Raw genomic sequence first — 22,806 nt, 5'->3', positions numbered from 1 at the left:
TCAACTGTGGGACCTTATATATACAAGTGTGCGCCTTTCCAAATCATTTCCAATCAACTGAATTTACCACAGGTGGACTCCAATTAAGCTGCAGAAACATCTCAAGGATGATCAGAGGAAACAGGATGCACCTGAGCTCAATTTTGAGCTTCATGGCAAAGGCTGTGAATACTTATGTACATGTGCTTTCTCAATTTTTTTTTTTAAATAAATTGGCAAAAATCTCAAGTAAACTTTTTTCATGTTCTCATTATGAGGTGTTGTGTGTAGAATTCTGAGGAAAAAAATGTATTTAATCCATTTTGGAATAAGGCTGTAACATGAAAATGTGGAAAAAGTGATACGCTGTGAATACTTTCCGGATGCATTATGTGTATGTATATATATACACACACACAAATAAATAAATATGTATATGTTCCTTGTTTTCTGTGTTGGCAACATCATAAATTATAACATAAATGTAAATATTGCCATTTTCATAAACAAATGCTATGAATTTATTTGTTAAGCATATTTAAAGGCAGAATACATATATGGATTCCAGCTATGGACACTACCTGTGTAGACTTTGCACATTTGTCTAATGTCTCCGTGAGTTTTTCTCTAGGTACTTCTCCTCCTAAACCTCAAAGACATGTTAAATTAATTTATGTTATAATTTGGCCAAGTATAGCATCTGTAAAAGTGAGGGTGCATCTGGCACCAGACTGACTAGAACCCTTGTAGCCAGTGCTCCCCAAAACACTGGACTAGATAAGCGAGTTAATAAATAAATAAATAAATGTCAGTCAGTCGGTCGGTCAGATAGATAGATATGCTATGTTGGTTGCCAAAGATGTAATGCAGAAGATACAAGGTAATGTTCATGACAATGAACAGATAGTCTAAGCTAAGATATAACATATAAATTGTTTTACCCTCACCAATCCCTGGACATTAATTAACCAAAGTTCCACAAGAACAGACTAAATAGCCCAGGAAGACACTGTACAGTGTACACTTTAATATAACTTTGGTCTAGTAACTTAAGCATGTTGATACAGGCTGATCCAAAACACACCAATGGATTGCAAAATACATCACCCATAGACCATCATGTAGGACAACACTGCTGTTTAAAGATGAAGTACTATCAGCAAGCATATTCCAATGCACCTAACCATGTGTAATTTATTTATATAAAAATATCACTTAAGTAAATAGCAAATTTATATTTCAAATTAAATAAGGAAGAATTAATGAAGCAATGCTTAAAAAAAAAAAAAAAACTATGAACAATTATTTTGACAAGTTTCGAAAATATTTTAATGGGAGCTGAAAAATAAATGTGGTTAGTTTTTGATATACAACACAAGGGAACAATAAATAATTTATTAAAAAAAGTTTTTTCTTTTTCAGAAGAATGTTTAAACTGCTCAAGCGTATCACCATAATTACCTTTTTGAAGTGACTTTTCGTAATGGTGTCATAGTCTTATATATAGATGATGGGAGGGACACCTTTATATTACCAATTTCTAAAACCATAAAACAGACTATTTAACTTTAAAAAATCAAATAAAATTATAAGATTATCATTTTTCACCCTCAAATAAAATTATAAGATTATCATTTTTCACCCTCATATAACTATTTGAAACATCACTTTATGTTTATTTGCACTTTTTTAATATAGGCAAATGCTTGCCTCCTGAGAGAAGTTTGTGCTGCTGGGAGAAAATAAAAAGTAAATGAAGTTATGCTTCCCCCTAGTGGTGGACAACCATTTCTTACAATAACTTTTCAGGCTCCTCAAGATCCCCACTTTTAAAAACAGACAGTTGTAGATAAATTCAAAGTCATAAATAAATCATTGTTTAACTTGTTGCAAGTTAAAATGACTATATTCTGATACCAAAGAAAAAAAAAAACACCTGACAAGAGTGCCATGTACGAAAGTAAATTAAAATTTAGCTAAAAAGACTTTTGTTACTGAATATGAACAAAATTCCATTTCCATGTCATTCAATTTTTATGTGATGTGTCATGACTACGTTCATATTTTTATTCAAATCAATCTGCTCTTTTTTTGTGTGCTGTAAACAGTAAACTTACAGAATCAACAGACATTAATTTACCTTCTTAATTCAAGCTGTCGAACATTTCTTCATGTAGGTCGCAAACAGCCTAACTGGGAATCTCTTACAGAAAAGTGATAAATACTCTTCTCCTTTTTTATTATGACAAGTGCATCAAGACATTTGGTACGGTTTGATCTATATGCCAATAGGAGTCATTTCACCTTTATATCAGTACACTTAAAAAGCTCAGCACTATACTCAATTTATAAAAGTGATGAATATTTCACCAAAAAAAAAAAATCATAATGTGTAGCTGTCAAACAATGTCTGTAATGGAACAATGCCTACTTTTCATGGTGCCATCCTCCTCCTCTTCTTCATCACTATTGATCACCATTGTTCCAAGGTCGGATTCCAGCATTGTACTATTATGCTCAATCATTGTTTGGGCTCCATCACTCATGGTTCCAGATGCCCTCATTGTGCCAGAACTTTCTGATCTGGTTTTCACCATGGTGTGAGCATCAACCTCAACCTCCTCATCCTAAGAAAAAATAAACTGAATGAAAAGATACTGCTATGGAGAATACTGTACCAGCTTAAGCCATTGATTAATAGATAACAGATAATCACTGTATAAATGGAAAAATGTAAAGCACTTAATTAAAATGAACTGAAATTTCATTGTCATTACTTTATTTACATATTTTATTGGTCTATACTTTTTCAGTGAGAACAATACAAAACAGTATTCAACAAGAACCAACTATTATAATTTGTTTTATATGTAACACTTTTATTAGAACATACAATAAAACGTTTCACCAAACAGAGACCATTCAGTCCACCAAGCATGTTTAATTAGTTACTAGCTAAGGTGTCCCAATATCTCATCCAGATCCTTTTATGAATTTTCAACATCCCCACTTAAACTATATGACGATAGTTGTTCCATATTCCCTAAAAAAAAGAAATGTCACCCACTTCCATCATAAATCGGCTTCTCCTTATTTTCCACAGGTATGCTGAAACAGCTATTTAATTCTTCACTTTAAAATAATTCTTATTGATCAACGTCATTGATGTCTTTGAGAAACGTTTAAGAATATAAATTTGGTATGCTGTAGGACAGATCCTTTCATTCTGGGATGCTCTTGGTGCCTTTTTTTCCTACACAACTTCTAGAGCAGTTATATTTTTGTAGACTATTGACCTGAACTGTACACAGAACCCCACATTTAATTTTATTACTGCATTATACAGTTTGAATAGAACAATAGCTCCTTTACATTCCCATACTATACTGTAATTTTATTCATTATATAAAATGGAGATTGACTTGATGATAAAAACTACATAAAGCTCATGACAGTGGCTAAAACTGCACGTTTTATTCCGGACTTTTAATGTATGTAATCTTGAAGAAAAGTTACAGGTTCACCCAGTACTGAATAATAGCTGAAAACAAGTGCAGCTCTAAACAACAGAAACAACTACACCCACTTCCAGACAGTGACTACATTATGTTTTATATCCATGACATTGCTTTCATGTTGTTCTAGCAAATAAGTAGAGCAGTGGCTAAAACTGTACCCAGTCCCTGAAAAGTACATTCTTTGTTTTCTTTGCCATACAGTCACACACTTAATACAGTCTTGAATGTGTATTAAAAGTGTACATATTCCTATGTTGTATTTAAAAATGAAAACCACGCATCTACACTGGTATACATTTAAAAGTAAAAGTAAAATACACTGACAGATATTTTGAAAGTGGATTTGTAAAAAGATTAATTTAAGATTAAGAAAAACAGGCAAAATTATGCTGTGATTGAGATTTGCAACTACAAGGCTATCTAGCCATAAAGAAAAAAATACTTTAAAGGGAAACCATTTAAACTGCAACAAAATATCAGGTAGGCAGAGGGAAGTCTTCCTTTGACCTATACAATATCCCAAAGAATCTGTGTCTGTTGGCTAATGACAGCAGGATAAGCTCTGCAAAAAAATGTGTCCCTCTTCCTGGCATCATTTAATGTAGTTTTCTTTTGGGAAACATTTTACTTTAATCCTCAGATTAGACAAGAAGCTTACAGTACTCAAAAATGTCATAAACGTCAAACAAGTTATTTAAAAAAAATCAAAAAAAGTGTCAGTAACACTAACTATCAAGTAACAATTGCAGAAACCCTTATTTTAGCGAAGAATGATCCTTACTATTTACATTACATCTTGACTAGAGTAAACTCTCGTTTATCGCGGTTAATTCCGTTCCAGACTGCCGCGATAAATGAATTTCCGCGAAGTAGGATTCTTTATTTATAAATTGAATATTTTTGCAGTTAGAGCATAGAAAACCTGTTTACAACCTTCTAAATACATTTTCTAACTTTATTACAGCCCTCTAGACATGAAATAACACCCTTTAGTTAAAAGTTTAAACTGTGCTCCATGACAAAACAGAGATGACAGTTCCATCTCAAAATGAAAAGAATGCAAACTTGTCTTCCTCTTCAAAGGAGTGTGCGTCAGGAGCAGAGAATGTCAGAGAGAAAGAGAGAGAGAGAGAGAGAGCGAGAGAGCGAGAAAAGCAAACAATCAAAAATCAATAGGGCTGTTTGGGCTTTTACGTATACAAGGCACCGCCGGACAAAGCAGCTGCAAGGGAGGCAGCAATGTGAAGGTAGTCTTTCAGCATTTTTTAGAGGAGCGTCCATATCCTCTAGGCCAGTGTGCGAACAGCCCCTCTGCTCACACCCCCTCCGTCAGGAGCAGAGAATGTCAGAGAGAGAGACAGAGACAAGCAAACAATCAAAAATCAATACGTGCTGTTTGGGCTTTCAAGTATGCTAAGCACCGCACGGGAAGCATATCGTATATCAATGAGGAGTTTTATTTAATATGTAATACATGCTCTGATTGGGTAGCTTCTCATCCATCTGCCAATAGCATCCCTTGTATGAAATCAAACTGGGCAAAGCAACTGAGGAAGCATGTACCATAAATTAAAAGACCCACTGTCCGCAGAAATCCGCGAACCAGCGAAAAATCCATGATATATATTTAGATATGCTTACATTTAAAATCCGCGATAAAATGAAGCCGCGAAAGTTGAAGTGCGATATAGTGAGGGATCACTGTATTCATTAAACAATTAAAAGATCTACCAGATAAAGAAACGGTAGAAAACAGCCTAGATTAAATCATCTCTCAATTGTGTATTGTGTGCCTTAAAAATGAATAGCAATCTACCATCTCTGAAAAACAGTGCATTATCCTTAATTTAGTATACAATTTGTGATCAATTTGCAGTAAAATAAAACTTCAAAATGTGTCACGTTGATTTGTTTTGGGGTGTGAAAAGACATCTTTCCTCCAACAGAAATGCTGAAGGTTAGTGGTTTCCTAATTCGATTTTTCCTTTTTTATCATTTAATGATCAGGTTGCATAACTTTGGTAAAAGTGACTAGTTGGACTTTTGCTAGTAATTATTATTAAATTGCTAGCTGAACTAATGTTCATTTAATTCTACTTGACAAAAGGTGACAAAAGGAAAAAACAATGTGAAAAAGTCTCATGCACACACCTAAGAAAAAATGTCATGCAAGAGAGACACGGCATAAAGAAGAACTATTATGCATAGACAGAGCGGAGAGGTCGGCAGAAAGAAAAATAATCACATGAAAAGATTAATAAGTACTTTAGATTGGTCATCAACCAATGAATAATAAAGTGCAGTAAAGCTAACTGGAGTCTGTAGTATATATAATTGTGTTGCTCTACATATTACAAAGCAGAATCAAACTGAAGCAAAAGCCCCATTAAGTATCTAAAGTAATGCTGACTAAATCCATAATATAATGAAAGATAATCAACAAAACTGGAACATTTTTATAATTCATTTTCTAACCTAAGGAAATAAAAAGAAAAAGGGAAAAACAGTCTAAAATGTGCACCAGTTAACTTTTCAGCAGCCATCAGGCACAAGATAGAGCACCAATCTATTGCACGCTTTACTCTGGCACACACTCACACTTTACACAGGGTCATACTGGGAACTTCTTTGGGAAGTGGAAGGAAAACTCAAATATCTGAAGAAAAGTCTGCATGGCACATGCAAACTCAACACAAATGGAAACCCAACATAAGATCCATGAGTTCACAGTGCTAACTACTGATTTTTCTATACATACTTGCAGGACAACAACTAATAACAAAGGCTATTCCAAAGTAAACAATTATTGGTATTACTATTTGTTTCAAAAGATACTCTGTGATGGTGCTTGTTTTAGTAATGGGAATTTTTAGGAATTTTTTCAGATAAAATAATCTCAATATCTTCTCAAGCTTTAAAGAAGTTAGAAAAATGATTTGCTGATTGGGTAACACTGCATTGCATCAGAGTACATAAGGGGTAAATTTGGGTAAAAAAAAAAAAAAATGCAGTATATAAAATGAGGTATAATTACTTGAACTTCTCCACTTCTTCTTTGTTCAGTTTGCCAATTTAAGTGATTAGGTCAGTGATCTCTGTCTTGTTTTTTGTTATTTTTTTGTTTCTAAGTGTTTGATCAGCTTTGTGAGTTTAGTTTTTGCTTACTATAAACTTACTAAGTACTCAGAAGCTGTGAGACAGCAGTAGTAACCACTACACAACTGAATCACTTCTAGTGCTAATTTTTATGATGCAACTGCAATTATACATTACTGTATACTAAAATTACATTGTAAATATAAATGAAAGCTAATGAAGTACAGCAGAATTATCATAACTAACATTTGGTTTATACACAATTAGCAAAATATATTAACACAAAAAACTAATATTGAACTGTATGTGACTTAGGAATTAGTGTCTAAAGACTTGTAAGACTTTCATCATTCTCACAGTCACATTAAATACCAGTCAGCAGTTCTAAGCTGAATGTGTAAGCTGCTCAGTTATATTCACTTCTTTTATTTGCAAAAAAGCAACTAAACAATTCAACAAAATGTAAAGCTTTTCCATCAGGCAGCAAATAAAAGATGTGTGCCGTTGCATTAACTATTCCCCTGTGGACTAGATTAAAGCAGTTCTTATTACAAGAAACTTAACCTAGCTATCCATCAAACTGAAAACAGCTCAACAGTATTAATCTTCAGGGCATTTATTAGGTCCTCAAGCTGCCTACGTCTTATTATGCCCTAGGAAAGAGAAAGAAAAAAAAAAAGGGATGACTCATTTACACCCAACCAATTTACATGAAATGGTTTCTGGAAATGAGTTCTTAAACGCATTTTAATTGCTAATAGAGGCACTCTGAGAGAATCCAGATGAACCACTGAAGGACTGCAACAGTGTGTCTGACATGATATGTATGGAAACTAATCCCACAATTTAACACTCTTAGCTGTGTATGTAACTGAAAACCCTTGCCAAGTTTCCCATAATTGTGTTACGCCCTTAAGAACAGGTGCTAACCACATGAAAAATTGTCCTTATTTCAAATGAGCATTTACTTTGACATCTGCACTTAATATAAATGTGTTGATGATACCGCAACAAACTGTTTTCTGGCCCAGTATGTAAAGAAATATTTGCAAAATCAGGCACAAAGATGCATGTACATTATTATTTTATTCTAGCTTTTATACTTGGCACGAATGAGAAAAATTGCCAAAGCAAATATGCTGATTTCTTTTAATTTTCTGATACAATATACACTGCTCAAAAAAATAAGCGAGCACTTTTAAATCACACATTGGATCTCGATGAACAAAATATTCAAGTGGAATACCTTTACTGAGTAATACTTTGTAATTCGTTGAGAATGAAATGATGCAACAATGGTCAATGGAAACCAAAATCACCAACCCACCGAGGGCCGGATTCAACATCACAATGAAACTCCATCATGGCCTCTTTGCCTCTACAGATATAAAGTAGTGCATCTCTAACATGTGTCTGATGCCCTGTCCTGGTGTGGCGGAAGTGCCGCATGAGCACCCGGAAGCACTCCAGGTGTCCCTGGTAATACTTCCGCCAGCACCTCCGGGTGTGGCGGAAAGTGCGGACATCCAGGGTTTCACAATCTTCTGGGCGCTCTCTAGCAGTGACCACTGGCCCCTATAGGGTTGAGCTTCCATGCTCAGTTCCCGTGGTCCCCATACAGACCAGGGCGGCTGCCCTCTCGTGGTCCGGGGGAGGCATAGTCCCTCTCCTAATCCTTCTAGGCATCCCGGCTGGGCACAGCCCGCAGGTACCCGCCACACTTCCTTTTATCTCACTCACTGGATCTCTTGTCTGCTTCCATCCAAATACATGAAATAACACTACGCTCATGGAAAACTCCTCATGAAAACAGATAGGTAGACAGCCTGTTCTACTAGCTGACACAAACTCTCAATAAATTCACCCCTATATTTACCAGTTGTCAAGGTCTTCTCTTGCAGATCTGGGTAGTACTATTTAATATTCAAATGGCTGAGCTCCTTTAACACTTCAGCCAAGAAGAGCACCTGTCTTTTTAAACTAACGGTACATTTAAATACTTATAATAAAGTAGAATACATTAAGAGATTATAGTCTTCCATGACGAATTTGCTGTCCCTCTTAATGGGTGGATTTTTGCATTGCTTTACACTTTATTCATATAGAATATTTACAGATGATTACAAAACAAACCCTGTCATCTAATAGTCTTTACAGAAAAACTTGTAATGTTTGCTTCATGTTTTGTTTAATGATTTAATGGGAAAAAAAATCCCATTGTAAGGGCCAGAGTGCTGTTTTACATTTAGATAAATTGGCTGTGTTTGACATTGAGGGTGTATTCATTTATTTATTATTGATTAGCACTTTCCATTAGAATGGTGTTTATGGCTACCAACTTTGTATATTTTTTTCTTTACTAAAAGTGTAGAAATCATTACAGTGCTATGATGTGTTTTTCTTAGTGATATCCTGCTGTGGCACTTGATGCAACTACTACTTTTGCTAAGTTACTACTCCTGCCCATTGAATCAGAGTGACGCACAAATAGTTACTGACACAGCATCTTCTCTTGAAGCATGGAATTCAGTATGTGGTATATTATGTTTTAATCTACCTAAAACAATACAGGCAAGCTACTTAGCCAAAGTCAGTTCAACTGTTAAATCAAATTTTTATGAAGCATCTAATCCTTAAATTATTATTTTTTTTATTTTCATGGGGATGCATTTTAATCACTGGTTAATGGTAGACTCCTGTGACCCTTTAAAGCCTTAACAGCTACCTTGACTTTTTTTATCAAGATGTTTTACATATTTTTATAACTTCCTTCTGGACTCTGGTGTTAGATCTAATAAGACCGCCATTGGTAGTAATGCATATTTAACTGGGACAAGACAAAGGATGGTATCTTCAAATCAGACATTACTTTCAGTGACTGCTACTTTACACAGTACGTGGAGGTACACACACCAGTATTATAAATGTGGCATAATATCCATAATGCATAAAAGCCATAATGTTGTAGAACACTGGTGTGATCAATGGATTGATCAAGTAGGACCACCCAACAATTTTTTCTTTTTATTATTAAGTAGATGTTTTTAGGTGAGCACTTGCAATACAGCTTCATGAATAAGTAGCACTGCACTTTAGACATCAAAGCAAAACAACTTTCATTTTTAACAGCCTACACAATCAAAACCTTTCCTTCCCTAATTTTTCTTATTTGGTATATTTCTTGCCTTTCCGTTAGCACATCTGATCAAAGTCTTTCTCTCAGGCTTTACTTTTCCACATGGCCTACTAATTTAAAATGTTCAATAAGAAAACATAAATTGGCATGCTGCACACCATGCAATTTAACAGTGATGGAATGATGAACTGCACAAATCGGATTCCCTCTAACTTGATAGAGATCAACCAATAATTTTTCCTATAATCAAAATAGTTTAATCAAATGAGTCTGAGCACAAGTGTTAATTTCATTGGCATCTTCTCTCACCACAACAGCATATTCAAGTATCTTGCTGAGATACCAGTGTGCAGCAGAAGACTCAATTGTGAGAGACAAGCTAGATTACATTCAACAGAATCCAGACACACTATGCAGATCTCTCTAGACTACTACATTATTGGAGAATAACATTAAAATAATTTTTAGATGTTATTAGAATGTATGTATGTGCAATTATTAATAAGCTCCATATAATGTTTCAAAATCAGCTGTACTGTGCTAAACATTAAAAAAAAAAAGAGTTTTCCTACCTTTCTGATATTTTTCATATCCACCTGTATAATGAAAATAATGTGCTTTGAAACTAGAAAAAAATGGCAATTGATATCTGTTTACTGGACAACAATGTTCAAGTTGGCTAAGTGTACTTAAACAAAAACAAAATCTAGTGTATATAGTATAAAAGTAAGCAACAACAAACAGAAGTGTACTCCTAAAAGGATTCTAAAATTAAATTAAATATAACAAATATATACTGTAATAAACATGGGCGATATGGCCTAAAATCAATATCACGATAAATTGAGCAGTTAACCTCGATAACGATAAATGGACGATAACCACCCCAAGTGCCAAAAAAACAAACTTTTTTTTTTCATTTGATGGGGCTGTGGCAGGCAGCATAGTTCCTCCAGTTATTTTGATAATATTATTCCCCCTAGACCTATTCATTGCAATTATATTATTACCACTTTAAAGGACTGTAAAATGTCACTGAAAATAAATGAAGACAATAGTAGTAAGTACTTTTAGTGGTTAAGATTTATTAACTGAACAAAATAAAAAGTGTAGGATACAATATGTAACCATGCTCTCTAAAAAATGTGTATCCCTTGTAAACAAAATAGTTTAATAATAAATATGTTTCACATTGGCTATTCACAAAGTAAACAATGATTGTGCAAATGTAATGCCATCATGGACAAAGGCCTATCTCTGCTAAGGCCTTGAGGTAGCATATCTATCCAAATCTTCACACCCAACATCACCCCAATTCATGGTCTAATTCTCAAATAAAGCAAGCAAAATAAAGTAAGAATTAAATAAGACCTCTCAGACCATATTTACAAAATTAAAAAGGGTTGGCACAGTAATAAAACATTTTAAAAATCATGTATTTTGCTACATTTCACAGCACAACATGATCAACACTGGCTCACAATAAGTCTTCTGTAAAAACTTTCTGGATACACTGCTGCTCAGCAGTCTTTAGTATTTTTATGCCTATATAAACATTATTCAAACATTTGTTGTCGATGTAATGAACTGTGAGACTAATATACGGCTTCATTGTGCGGCTGGACCAGAGATCGGATGTGGCTGCAACGTGCTTAACATATCTCAATTCAGCAGCAACCTTTTTCCTCTCTGTGCTGTACATGCTGGGAATGATAGTTTTTGAAAAATATTTTCGTGATGGCAGTTCGTATCTCTTGTCAATTATTTTCATGAAGTGTCTGAACCCGTTGCGTTCCACTGTAGCAATAGGAGCCATGTCTTTTGCTATGTGGTAGCCTATAGCATTTGTGATTTCTTGCCATCTTTTTGAAGTTCGCTCATATAGTTGAGTACTAGCAAATGCTTCGGTTATTGACCGCTGCCTGGTGGAGGAAGACGTTTTTGCTGGTCCTCCTAATCTCTTCTCGCTTTGAGCTTTTTTTATGTCTTCGAATTGAATCACATGGTTGTGCTGCAGGTGGTGGAAGAGGTTGGTTGTGTTACCTTGACTTGACGCAACAGTCTTTTTGCAGAGTTTACATTTAACAATTTTTGATCAATATCATCCTTGTTGAATCCAAAATGTTGCCAAACGATTGATGATGCATTTTTTTTGTTAACAAGCGTCTCCTCTTCCTCCTCCACCAGCTCTACCTTCATCGCTGCTGCTTCAACATTTAAATCGTCCTCCATTTGTTCACCCGTGTCTCGTCTTGTTACAGGTAGTAGAGTCATGTGACTCCACCCCGTCAAGTCTGTAACGTAGCACAGCGTCTTAAAGGGACATGAACATCGCCAACCTGCACATGCCTTTTCTTTTTTTAAAATACCGAATTTACCGACATGGGCAAAATGACGTCGATGAGAGTCATAAATTTCGGTAACGATAAATTTTTGATATATCGCCCAGCCCTATACTGTAATAATAATTTACTTGAGGTGGGAAAAATGCACATACTATATAAGGGAGTTAGGACCCGAACAGTTTTAATGAAAAGTGAAAATTTAATTCAATTTTTTCAATTAAATTGAAATTAAAATTTTCAATTTAATATAATTGGTTTGGTTTGTTTAAACCACTTGGCAATTTGTGATTTGACATCAACTATTCCTTTGACCACTGTAATCGGTGAGTTGTCAAAATAAGAATCACCACCAATTTAAAAACACAGAGAACCAGAACAAAAATTCAGCACTTCTTGGATATTAAAACAAAGTGCAGATAATTAGACATTCCATACCTTGGAAAGTCAGAATTCCTATGTTACTTGTCCAAAAAAGCAAGTAAAAAATATTCCATGTGTCAGGGTATTTGAAAATTGAAGCTACATTGTCCAAGCTTGCAGGCACTGAATTTCCCACCTTGATATTATATGTTGAGACTAACAATATGTATGTTTAGTAGTTAAAGGTATGAAATAGAAGCCTCATATCAACATGCAAATTATGTCAAAATTTTATTGCATTAATCCTTAAGTCGATTATATAGATGTGATGCTGTCTGTAGTATGCTACATTATTTCAGCTGCTGGACACCTGGAATGTATCAAAAAGCATACACTACATAAATGATTGGGTTGTTTTTGAGAACAGTTGGAACTTTTTTTTAAGACAAACTGTCTTTAATCAAACTAGTTTAATTTAATTCAAAAAAATCCAGACAACTCTGTATCAGTACAAGCAACATTTGCCTGCAGAAGCTCATTTAATCACAACTTTACAAGCCACCCATAATCTGCATTTTTTCACTCTCTAATACATGCATGCATAATACATGGTATTGAGGCCTCTAGACAGATGCACATTAAAAATATTGCATCATTTAATCAACTTTTTTTTATTACTTAAATATAACTTAAATTGTCCAAAATCTACCCTCTACCTGTGTGACTGTCTTAAAGAGCTCAGCTTCCTTGGAAATACTTTGTCATCACAACCTTTACTTAAATCTTTCTGGACAAAAATTTTTACGAACTTATCAAGGAATGATCGGAACACTACATCTATAACTTCTTAACACTAGAATTACCAGAGCCTACGAAAAAACTTGTAAATCCGTCCCACCTTAAATCGCTTTTTAAATTCGTTCACAGCTCTCCACCAGCGTCTTTTGTCATCTAAATGTGCTGATAAAAATGAGGCTGCAAGCAGCCGGCTATTGTTAAAACAGAAATGTTTTTTATATTCTAGTAGTAGATGACAAAATGTAGGCATAAACTATATAATGTACAGTATGAAGCCTGAAGTCCAAGTATCAAAGAAATACTTTCACAAAAGGTACAAATCTAACACAACAGTTGCGCTTTTATTCAAAAATATAACTGCAGAAACAAAAAGCCGCCTTAACATGCGACATTGACAGCCGTTTATTATGACTGCCTCCGTGGCACAATAGAATTAGCTGACGACTGGGAATCGAAAGGTCGCGAGTTCAATCCTGCACCTCTCCGTTTTGAGAAGTAAACTGCTCTTAGTCTTACTATTTTAGAATAAAAACTTTACCTTTATTTATTTACTTACTTCCTAAAGCCTAAAGTCACAAGTAGTGTGCAGAGGGCATGCTCAAAAATGTGTGTAATGCCACAAAAAGTGCCTGCTGACACTTTAGTATGCAAGCAATGGTATGTGCATTCTTGCTCCGATGTAGAAGGGAGCGAGTTTACCTCTGTTACAGCGCGTCTATGTGAAAACAGCAGTGTCAGATGCGGGGGTGGGTGTGTTTGGGCTCGTGAACTCGGCTGAGATAATAAAACTGACAAAAAAAAACAAACCAAAGCTAACCTTTACAAGTATCATAAATTACACCAGCTGTTACAGACTGAAATCAAATGTATGTATCAAATGTATTTATTCTAAAACAGTAAGACAGTAAGCAGTTTACTTCTCGAAACGGAGAGGTGCAGGATCGAACTCGCAACCTTTTGATTCCCAGTTGGCAGCTGATTTTATTGCGCCACAAAGGCAGTCATAATAAACGGGTGTCGATGTTGCATGTTAAGGCGGCTTTTTGTTTCTGCAGTTATATTTTTGAATAAAAGTGCAATTGTTGTGTTAGATTTGTAGCTTTTGTGAAAGTATTTCTTTGATACTTGGACTTCAGGCTTCATACATTATATACTGTAGTTTATGCCAACATTTTGTCATCTACTAGTAGAATATAAAAAAACATTTCTGTTTTAACAATGTGTTTACACAGATTACTGCAGAAACGGAACAGCCATGAAATGCGTGTGTTCCAAACAATGACCTATTATTTCCACTCTAAAACACCACTTCACTCCCAGAAAATCAATCAAGGCATGAGCTGGGAGAAGTTTGTGCACGTTCTAAGTCGGTGGGGGGATGGAATAGCCGGCTGCTTGCAGCCTGATTTTTATTAGCACATTTAGATGACAAAAGACACTGGTGGAGAACTGTGAATGATTTTAAGAAGCGATTTAAGGTGGGACGGATTTACGAGTTTTTTCGTAGGCTCTGGTAATTCTAGTGTTAATGAGCACAAGACCAAACATCAAAACAAAAGCCTTAAAACACATTCATTTTGAAGAAGCAAAGGTTTTGATGTAAGAACAGAAGCAATCCACATTTCTTAGATATGCTTGTGACAACAAAAGAAAACTGAAAAGTAGTACATTTCTTTTTGATTCTTGGGACTATTTTTCTTTAGGTAAGGATATGTTTTCAGTTTTCTTGTCAGCAGAGCAGTCTTCGAGGATACAGTTCTGACATTTTCCAAAGGTGCACTATAAATTGGCCACTGTCCAAAGCCTCACTGTAGCTTCAGGCTACAGATGTTTTTTTTCTTTTGTTTCTACAATTCTGTTTATATTTATGCTCTGCCATAACTTGCAACAAATGATGCTTGGCATGATCAGATGCTATGAAATCATCTGATTTGATCGTATTTGTGCTATTAAATAATTAGTACTATAAGTAATTCAAAATGTGCATCAATGCCAGCAACACATGTGTAAGCAAATCATATTGTTTTTATATGTAATGCCGGTACACAAAACTCAGTCCATGCAAGCATTGAACAGAGTGGGAGCTAGAACACACCCCTGACGAATCGCAGAATTAACTGGGAAAAATGCAGATGTGCTGCCTCCACTATGTACAGCACTCACAGTACGTGTGTATGGGCTGGCGATTACATGCAACAACTTCAGGGGATCCCGCAAACTCTCAGGATGTCCCACAGGGGAGGGAGCTCAATCAGCCAAGTCAAACTCTTTACAAAAATCGACAAAGGCTGCAAAGAAACTCTACCAATATGCACTCCATTAGAACCCTCAGTGTCTGGATGTGGTCAATGGTAGACTTCTTAGGAGTAAAACCAGACTTCTCCGGTCACTGGTGGATGAGCAAGTGATCACGGATCTTATTTAGGATGACCCTAGTAAGGACCTTACCCGACACCAAAAGCAGTGTTATCCCTCTGCAGTTGCCGACAAGTCCCATTTTCCAGTCAGTTGGGACGACGCCCGTCTCCCAAATGGAAGCAAAGATTGTTTTCAATGCAAGAATGACAGCCTTATCACCATACTTTTTACTTTTACTTGAGTACATTTGTGAAGAAGAAACACTACTCTTACTCTGCTACATTGGGCAATACTCGAATCGTTACTTTTTTCCCATTAGATACAGTAAGCTATATTTTTGCCAGAGAATCTACTGCATGACTGTTTCACCAATCAGACATAGCAACAATAATCACAAGACTCCATTTCACCAATCAGACATAGCAACAATTATCACATGGCTCCTTTTCACAAATCAGACGTAGCCATGCCAGTCACATGACCACACACAAACTGTTGTGTCCTAGTGGCACAAATTCCTCACAGACAGCGGACCGGGAAAGAAAGAATACTGTACATAAAGAATGAGAGTCAACTCCTGCTGAAGCTAAACTATCACTTCACTGAGTGAAGAACAAGCATGTTTTAACCAAACATGCACAGACACAGACAGTCAAGGTAAAGTGAGACTTCTTGTACGTGCACAAGCTGCCTTGTTCTAATGTTATTCTCTATCAGCTGTGCTATTTGGAGGGCAAATGAATATGCAGTATTATACTGTCAGTGTACAGCAGGGGTGCCCACAATGTTTTCGGCTTGCGATCTACTTTTAAAATGACCAGGTCGAAATGATCTACCTACATTAAAAAGGTATCTCATCCTCCATTGTATAGGAGTTTTAGGTGAAACAGTGTTGCAATTTTTGATGCGGGTGAATCACCCTCAACATCTTCCCTAAATGAATAGCACTTAAATGTACCGATTGGCTCAAGTAAAGCTGAGTCTTAAAACCGTCTGTCAAAGTCTGACAGGCAATTTTCAATCTGCTCTGTAGCGGATGCTGTCAAGTTGCGCCCACGCCTTCCATCACATCTCCAGCTCTGATGCGAGGTTTTGGATGTTCCCCAAATGAAGGCGCTGCAGTTTGAGGACAGATGTTGTATTTTTAGTTTGAAAGCATTAACTGAGCTAATCATATTGACCATGGTTTTCTCTTTTCTTTACAGCTGTAAATTAAGCTCATTCAACATGTTGGTCAGATGGGAAAAAAAATGCCAAGTCTAGCGGCCATTGATCGTTATTAAGTTGCTTGTATTCTGCATGTTTAATAACTAGGAGAAACTCCTTTTTCTCCAGCCAGGGGTCTTGAAATATCTGCAGGAATTTCTCCCTAGCCATCTGCCTCAACGAATGCCTCTTTTATCATCTCTCCATCTTGGAAGGACTTCTTATGCTTAATGATCGAGTGACTCACCCAGAACGTTGCTTCATTGTGTCTGCCTTTGCTTTTGAATTCAGCTGAGTGAAAAATGACGGCTGTCCAATTAACTGCGATTTTAGTTCCCTCTAATTTCTCTTTCTCAGATCACTTTTTGGAAGGAAGTCGGTTTCATAGTTTTTATGAACAGTTTGAAAGTGCCTTTCCACATTTTCCTTCTTTGGAATAGCAATGATAGATTGACAGATCAGGCAAACGCACTTCGATTGTGACATTGCGAGAGAAAAAAAATACTCTTCCAATTCCACATCCAGCCCATACCCTCCCCCGAAACAATTTTATTTTTAAATCTCTTCTTTAGTTGATATAAACTGGAAGGCTAACTAGATAACTTAGATAGCCAGAGTTTTGCAGTAGCTCACACGTTTGATCGTGTGTGCGGGATCACCAGTGTGTTTAGAAGAAAAGAGATCTCAGACTGGTCGCCCTGTATGTAAATCAAGTGGCAAATGCCATAGGGAGGATATATAATAGAGTAACATTTAAAAAAATTTTATTTTGAATGCAAAGCGATCTACCTGCACTACCTTTCCGATCTACCGGTTGACCGCAATCGACGCATTGGGCACCCATGGTGTACAGTATATCTTGTCACTGTAAGTAGTTTGCACTGTTCAAACATACATGTTACCTACTGTATGTATTGGCTTCAAAAGCTTTGTTGTGAAAAACCGAGATTTGGAACTTTGTGTTATTTGTGCATCTTTATTTTGTAAAGATGTTGTTTATTTTTACTCATTTTTTATTTTATTATTTGGAAATAGCAGAATTTGCACATTATTTTAGACTTTTGTCTGTCTTATTACAACATTTCTAAAAAATAAATAATTATGATCAAACAGTTACTCAGTACCTGAGTAGTCTTTTCACCAAGTACTTTTTTTACTCGAGTAATTTTTTGAATGACTACTTTTTACTTCTACTTGAGTAATATTATTTTTAAGTAACGCTACTTTTACTGGAGTACAATTTTTGGCTACTCTACCCTCCTCTGGTGGTGTGTCACTTGCTCACAGATTCCTCTATCAAACGCATCCTTATCTACCCTTAGAGCCCTCGCAGCCATCCTTCTTAGTTCCCGGTATAGACTGGGGTTGTCAACAAGTGTGCTCTGCGATTCCTCTCGATGATATCCAAGGTGCCCTGCGAGATGAAACACCTCCTTCTGGGAACACTGGTAACAGCAACACAACCCACAACCTTCAGGGCCTTGTCACAGGTTTCCCACATCACATTAGGATTGGAAGTCACACCCAGGTCTGCAAGTTCCTTACACACACTGCATGCATACTCATTACAAACAGTCTGATTTTGGAGTCTGGACAGGTCCAGCCTCATTCTCCTAGTAGGTAGTAGCCTGATGGACCTAAGCTGGATCTACAGAGTAACAACAAGAACTCTTTGGTCTGAATTCACAAACTTGGCACTTCTGCAGACCCTGCTGTTCTGTAGGAGCCTGCAGTATCTGCCCACAACAATGTGATCAATCTTCACCACACCACCAGTATTGAAGTACCAAGTCCAAAAATGCGGCTCAGGCCAGAACCAGGATGCAGAGATCTGTAGCCCCTGACCTTTTGAGAAGTCAAGGAACATTAGGCCAATTTCACCACAGTCGCCAGACCCATGGGGACTGACACAATCCTCATAGCCAGCTCTGTCAGTGCCAGTGATCACATTGAAGTCACTCATGACCAGAGGAGTGTCACCTTGGGAAGACACCCATCAACTACCATGCAAAGCTGCAAATAAAATGTCTCCCTCACTAAGACATCACTCTCCGCAGTTTGGAGCATAAAATGAAAGAACAGACAAGGCACCCAAAGCCTGCTTTAATCCGAGTCTCATAATACACTTGTTGAAAAGAGCGACCAAAGCAATAAAAGGTGTACCCACCAACAGAGATCAGACATACCCAGGTCTGCTACACCTCAGAGCTTGTCACCGCTGAAATACAGAGTTTATAAAACTCCTCTGACAGCAGAAGAAGTTGATCATCTTACCAAAGAGACAACACTTTCCACATGCCTACCCAGATGGGCCGCATCAAATAGGGACAAAAGTGTTGACACGCAGCAGGCAACACCTCAGCACTACACCAGTTCAAATCCCCAATAGGCCTAACCACATTGGCTCTCCGACAGTTTTGACTCTTCCAGGGATGAGGCTCCCAAAGGCTCTCCCCAATTTCCCTTCATAATGTGAGCAGCATTCCTATGAGCAGCTACAGAAGAACTAGTCCCATGGAGAGCAGAAAGAAGTTCTGTCTGCCATTTCAGAGCTATGTGAGATTTTTAAGGTAACTGGAGTGCCAATCCTGCCACCAACCCCCAAGATTTCCCTGCAAGATGGAAGACTGCTTTGCAGGATCAGATGCAGTTTTGTGTTACACCCAGGACAGGAGCTACTTTTTTAACTATTACATTCTGTGTTGTCAAATTTTACATAGCCTATGGAGCATCTTGTTCAAGAGCAGATATAAGAGTTTCACTGTACTTTGTACATATGACAATAAATTTGATGTGAACCGATTATACTACACTGTATTACTTATAAAGGCCTTAGATTTTTGTCTTGGTAGACATGTATTCAAGCCCATAAAATAACCTAGTTCTGTGTTGTGATTTGCAGCAATTTAAAATAAACTTTGAATTATTAATAAATAATTCTTACAGCATTACCAAACACAGACATATATCCCAAATCATCCCTACAAAAAATGTTTCTGATTTGTCAATAATCTTCTTAATCACATATAGTGAATGACTGTTAAGATTATAAATGTAACATTTTTTCAGCGATTATTGGCTAGTCTACAGAACAAAGACAGCAATTCACATCTGGGCATCAACATTCAATAATGCCATTAACAGAGACTGGAAATGATTTTTCGAAGTAAAAATGAAATGAAATGAAGAATGACAAATAAAATCAAGAGAAAATTATGCCCCAGAGGCTGAAATGATGCTAAAGGACAAAAACAGTGAGATGAAACACACAGCCAGTTTTAAAATGGCTGGATCACAGAAAAATAGTTTGCTTTTTTATCTTTGCATCCTAAAATGAAATGGATACATTTCAAAATATGTATGCAATCTCAAGACACTGATCAATACTCAATAACACAATTAGTTTGAAAAATGGACACAGTTTTAATACTTTCATTTTCAAGTTTGGACTTGATCCTCTTGAAACACATTTTAAACTGCCTATAAAGACATTAGATTTTTTAATTTTATAAAAAACTAGAGGACTTCGCCACCAGCTCGCTTTGCTCGCCAACCCCCATTTTTCTGCCTCACTCTGAACTGTCCGTGCAATGCGGTCGCAGACAGCTTAAACAACTTGGCACATCCACATAAAAAATGACAAGGGGTGAGCAAGCTATCTTGAAGGCTTTTACTTGACGTACTTTGTTGTAAACTGAAATATATACGAAAGAAACATACAGGCATTTACATGTGTACAATCAAAGACAAAGAATGATTTACAAAGCAATACATAGCAGAAAGTGTACATTAAACAATAAAGCTTTAAAAGACACTTACAAGGCGAGTGATTTTCACGGATGGATCAAGACAAAGAGAAGTGCGTAGACACAGGATCAAATTGCTGCGTACCACAACTAACTAGACACAGGGGGTTTATATACCCTAAGGATACGTTTTGGACGTGACCGATACAAGAGATAAAGGGGTGCCTACGTGAGACTCATGGGGTGTATTGTATTCAAATGTTTATTATGGGGCCTACGTGCTTTACGTGAGTTTCATAGACTTTTATAGTACCACTGTGAGGGTGGGACATGACTGACTGGTGTGTTAATAAATGACAAGATGAAGGGGGAGCACAGTTCAACAAATAACAGTCTCAATTAACAAGATGTGGGACTTAACACCCGTGTTTGGTTTTCCGGATACACACTTTTAAGATTTTTTTTTTCTTTGAACTGTTGCGATTTCATTAGTTTCACTTTTATTTCAAAACTTCTGTAAAAACAATATATGGAATCTTTCGTATCCCAATTTGTTGAATCTTTTAAACGAGGTCAGTGAAGCATGTGTTTAATGACTTTGTACCATAATTCAGGAAAGGTTTGTCTGTTTGGAATTTCAGCACAGACAAAGCAATCTACATCATCAGCAGTTAATTTTTTTTGCAAAGTAACCAATAAATGCATGTGAGGTAAACCACGTTTTTGAAATTCTCTAAATTAAACTTCAAAGCCTTACAATATTTACATACTTCTGACATATCACCTGTGTCCATATATTTGATCTCTATTCGCCTTTTCATTATTTCTCCGAGTAATAAATTTCTTTTTGTTTACTTTCTTTTTTTGACACCGTCATTTTTTTCTGCTTTCATATTCTGTATCTTGCTCTGCATGTGTTTCACGCCTACGTTTTTCTTAAGTCTTTTGAATTCCATTTTTAATTATCTCTAACCTGATCTGCATGCATTTGGTCCCCTTGTTTTTTTAACCTCTTTATGACGTTTTACTTTGTTTTGTATTCTGTCTTTTATTTCTGACCTTGCTTTGTCCTGCTTTTTTTTCAATGAAACCTGGTCCGTGGTGATTATTTTCCCTTTTTTGAGTAATAATTTCCGTTTGTTTGTGCTACTGCGATCTTTACTTTCTTTTTTAATACTTTCTAATTTTCCTGCTTTCATATTCTTTCTCCACATGAGTATCGCTCCTTTTTTTTTTTTTTTTGAGCCTTTCGAATTCCACTGCTTTCATAATCTCTAACATGCTCTGCATATGTATAGCGCCAATGTTTGTGAACATCTCTATGAAGTTCTGCTTTGTCTTTTACTCTGTCTTTTAATTCTGAGCCCGATTGGACGTGCTTTGTTTCAATTCCACTTGTTACAGGCTGATAATTACTTTCCTTATTTTCTGAATTTGCACCTAGATTGTATTTTCTTTTTTGCTTTTTCCTCTCCAACGCTTTTGAGTCTTTTTTCTCTGCGCTGCCTTCTTCTTCGCTTAGTCGTTGAGGTTTAATTTATAACGTATTTTCCTTATACACTTTATATGCGCTGAGACCTTGGATCTGTGTATGCACAAAGCTTTAGTTTACACGGCTGAGTGTTTTGCTGCTCGTGGTCTTATTTGATTTTGGTTGTAAGTAGGGCGTGTCTTGCAAGAATCTCATGTTCTACGTCATCACGAGACGGTCCTGGGTCAATCTCATGGCAATCTCCCTGCGAGACGAAAGAGAATTTAGAGCCATTTAAGTGTCTTCCATGATCTTAACGTGAACATCACATCTTGTATCCCTAGTGTTTCTCTCCAGGAGTTTTTTTTATAATAGAGAGATTTTTAACATTAGAACACATCTTTATGAAGCAAATTAATACATACAGTCCATGTTCATTATCTGTGATGGTTACATTCCCAAAAACTTTGCAGATACAGAAAGCTTATCTTCTACCAAGCATATCTTTGAGATGTTGGCCAAAAGACAAAACTAGAGGAAAACTTAGGAATGTCCTTCTAAAAGTCATGGTCTTCTGCACCATTTCCATTTGTAGAAAACAACTTATGTAGTCAGTGTCTATGTGAGAGAGAGTGAAGAAAGTGAGGGATTATGCTGGTGTGTGCATTATAGTGTTTATATTGATTCCCTATTCAGTGAGCTGGCATCAATTTCTATTGTCACAAACTACTTTTTCCTACAAAAATGAATAAGTGCTTAAGAAAATAAATGAAAATAAAATGCTAAAGTATTG

General features: G+C 36.3%; 1 protein-coding gene across 3 annotated transcripts in view; it reads right to left on the bottom strand.

Moving 5' to 3' along the window:
- The window catches only part of stk3 (serine/threonine kinase 3 (STE20 homolog, yeast)), a 425,887-nt gene that overhangs the window by 176,552 nt on the left and 226,529 nt on the right, over positions 1–22,806 (bottom strand). For all 3 annotated transcript variants that reach the window (XR_005630645.1, XM_039736187.1, XM_039736186.1), the window contains exon 9: positions 2,411–2,606. Coding sequence is in view for 2 of the 3 variants with exons in the window: in XM_039736187.1 (XP_039592121.1) it covers positions 2,411–2,606 (196 nt within the window). In the remaining variant the exon portion in view is untranslated. The remainder of the gene's footprint in view (positions 1–2,410; positions 2,607–22,806) is intronic.

This window comes from Polypterus senegalus, chromosome 15 (genome assembly GCF_016835505.1).
Source record: "Polypterus senegalus isolate Bchr_013 chromosome 15, ASM1683550v1, whole genome shotgun sequence".
NCBI classification, from domain to species: domain Eukaryota; kingdom Metazoa; phylum Chordata; class Cladistia; order Polypteriformes; family Polypteridae; genus Polypterus; species Polypterus senegalus.
The sequence above is the reverse complement of the archived record's forward strand: the minus strand, read 5'-3'. Positions and strand labels throughout refer to the sequence as shown.